This window comes from Synchiropus splendidus, chromosome 2, assembly GCF_027744825.2.
Source record: "Synchiropus splendidus isolate RoL2022-P1 chromosome 2, RoL_Sspl_1.0, whole genome shotgun sequence".
Lineage (NCBI taxonomy): Eukaryota > Metazoa > Chordata > Actinopteri > Syngnathiformes > Callionymidae > Synchiropus > Synchiropus splendidus.
In genome coordinates this window covers 16,681,350-16,684,136 of record NC_071335.1, presented here as the reverse complement: position 1 = coordinate 16,684,136, position 2,787 = coordinate 16,681,350, and the positions used below count along the sequence as shown (strand labels likewise).

The 2,787-nt window shown below is 49.0% G+C and overlaps 2 protein-coding genes across 2 annotated transcripts; both read right to left on the bottom strand.

The window, feature by feature from the left end:
• Positions 1-983: 983 nt before the first annotated feature.
• On the bottom strand, positions 984-1,358 carry LOC128753878 (histone H2B 1/2). Its single transcript, XM_053856039.1, has one exon. The coding sequence runs from the start codon at positions 1,356-1,358 to the stop codon at positions 984-986; it is 375 nt and encodes a 124-aa protein (XP_053712014.1).
• Positions 1,359-1,907: 549 nt separating this feature from the next.
• On the bottom strand, positions 1,908-2,297 carry LOC128753879 (histone H2A-like). The gene has a single exon (XM_053856040.1). The coding sequence runs from the start codon at positions 2,292-2,294 to the stop codon at positions 1,908-1,910; it is 387 nt and encodes a 128-aa protein (XP_053712015.1). The 5' UTR covers positions 2,295-2,297.
• Between the last annotated feature and the right edge of the window lie 490 nt (positions 2,298-2,787).

Below are 2,787 nucleotides of genomic sequence, written 5' to 3'. Positions count from 1 at the left end.
GGTAGTGGAGCTCTTCTGTGTTCAGAAAAGGTGATATCTGAGGGGATGAGGCTCTGTCTTTTAAGCGCCGAAAGAGCATCGTCATTCTGACATCATTTTTACAGCTCCGGTCCTGATTGGTGACAAGTCACTCCGCCTCCATGGTAAGAGCTTCACTCATGATTGGAGGAATAGCTTTCAAATCATGCGCCACAGCCACAATTTCCAGCATCTTTAAGTTCCGGGATTTAAATGAAAATCCATTACATTTGTAGGAGCTAAAATGCTGTTGATTTTGGTAAAAAAAAATTACGTTAATTCGTTGAAGTTCATTGAAGATGGAATGAAGGATAAATAGGGGATTGAGAGCGTCGTAGCTTGTGTGTCAAACTACAATATTCATGATGCAAAGAAATAATATATATGTGGCACCCCTCAATTATTATTTATTTTTATAACGCTTTGTATTATTTTGTAAAATGAAAATACTTTTTGGATGCATGCACAGATCCGCGAATAGGCGCAGATATTTAGTCAGGCATGTCAAGGACGGCTCAAGGCTGCTCGGGTGGACTCTTCAGGTCCATCTCACTCATTAGCGAGGATGAACCTGCAGACTAGTGATGCGTAACTGTGTTGCAGGAACTTCAATAAAGGAAAACGCTACACACGTTTGGACATTGATTTGTTGTCCTAACGAGCTGTGTAACATATATCTGGCATCAAATGAAAGCACAGCCCAAAAACTTATTACAGCTTTCACTCGCATGTTTGCGGTTAGGGATGGGTAAAAGGGGGATGACGTCATTTGATTTAGGTAGGTGCATGTTGACTTATTCCTGAATGGAAGCCGTCGCACGTTTCTTGCTCAACATTATCAGTGAGTTCAGATCATCAGTTGTACCTGGCCCTTGAGTCGAAGGGCATGTAGCTTCACTAAAGCTCGTCAGACGCAGTGGGTGGCTCTGAAAAGAGCCGTTGGGATGAGAAGGATGAGGACCGTTTTACTTGGAGCTGGTGTACTTGGTGACGGCCTTTGTTCCCTCGGACACAGCGTGCTTGGCCAGCTCACCGGGCAGCAGCAGGCGCACGGCGGTCTGGATCTCCCGGGAAGAGATGGTGGAGCGCTTGTTGTAGTGAGCCAGGCGAGACGCTTCTCCGGCGATGCGCTCGAAGATGTCGTTGACGAACGAGTTCATGATGCTCATGGCCTTGGAAGAGATGCCGGTGTCGGGGTGGACCTGCTTGAGCACCTTGTACACGTAGATGGCATAGCTCTCCTTTCTGGTCCTCTTCTTCTTTTTGCCTCCTTTGCCGGCGGTCTTGGTCACGGCTTTCTTGGAGCCCTTCTTGGGCGCGGACTTGGCTGGTTCAGGCATGTTGCTGCTGGACAGTAGCAAGAGTGACTGTTGCCGGCGCAGCTCGCGCTCTTATAGTGGCGGAGCTGTGCCGTTGCGTCCTTCTGATTGGCTGCTTTCAAAAGCGGCGGGTTGGGTTTTCTTTCGTTTGTGTCGTTCTTGGCTGCGGCCACCGAAACTGCTGGTGTTCTTTATATACACATCATTGAAAGAAAAGATGTGGTGCTTATAGAGAAACCAGAGAAATTTGAAAATTGTGTGATGCACCAACAACCTGACGAAAATGTCGCGGGGGAAAGGCACGCCCATACAGTGTTATCTTTCCACCAAGCATCTTAATGTCAGAGCATGCCATAAAGCGGTCATGAGTCATGAGAATACTGTGTGCTGATGTACGTTTATTCATTAACGTATATTTTTCTGGTCTATGAAATGCAGCAATTTAATAAAACAGCCATTGTTAGGGATATAAAGGACACTCAATGTGAGAACGGGGTACACTCGATTGATGAACTTCTCTCTAGTTGAAAGTAGGTGGCTCTGAAAAGAGCCGTTGTGTTGATGGAGCCTTTACTTGGCCTTGGCGGGCTTCTCGGTTTTCTTGGGCAGCAGAACCGCCTGGATGTTGGGCAGGACACCACCCTGAGCGATGGTGACTCCTCCGAGCAGCTTGTTGAGCTCCTCGTCGTTGCGGACAGCCAGCTGCAGGTGGCGGGGGATGATCCTGGTCTTCTTGTTGTCGCGGGCGGCGTTTCCAGCCAGCTCCAGGATCTCCGCGGTCAGATACTCCAGCACAGCCGCCAGGTAGACGGGGGCACCGGCACCGACACGCTGAGCGTAGTTGCCCTTCCTGAGCAGCCTGTGGACACGACCGACAGGGAACTGGAGTCCGGCTCTGGAGGAGCGGGACTTGGCCTTAGCGCGGGACTTGCCACCGGTTTTGCCTCTTCCACTCATGGTAGTTCGGAATTGAGTCGAGTTCTATACGTGGTTGAAAGAGTACGGCAGCCTGTATATAGGTCTGGGGTGGAGGGCGGTGCCGGTGAGGCTTCAACTCTTTTCTCCAATGAAATAAAGAGTTTAGGGCGTGGTCATATTGGAGGCGGAGTTAGTGGCCAACTAGCGTTTTCTCTGAAACGGCGTTCATGAAGCAATGGATGAATGAATGAGCGAGATTTTCGCTCGTAATAAGGGTTCATGGAGAATAAAGGCATCGAGTGGTTCCACACAAGACTGTGTTCATAGTGAATAGCTAATTGGCTGCCGCGGAAGTGGATAATTTAGTGCCCATGACAAGTGAGGTGAGGGTTAAAGTTTACGGTTTTTCGATGGATTAAGTCGGCGCCTTTCATGACTCCGTATTGAGGGAAGTCGTGATAAGAATGTGCGGTTTGAACTGCGGGCTTCTTGGGCGCTTTCTTCTGAGACTTCTTAGTGGCGGCAGGCTTCT

What these genes read in the sequence shown, in the direction of transcription:
- LOC128753879 (XM_053856040.1), bottom strand. Translation starts at nt 2,294, where the DNA reads ATGAGTGGAAGAGGCAAAACCGGTGGCAAGTCCCGCGCTAAGGCCAAG.
- LOC128753878 (XM_053856039.1), bottom strand. Translation starts at nt 1,358, where the DNA reads ATGCCTGAACCAGCCAAGTCCGCGCCCAAGAAGGGCTCCAAGAAAGCC.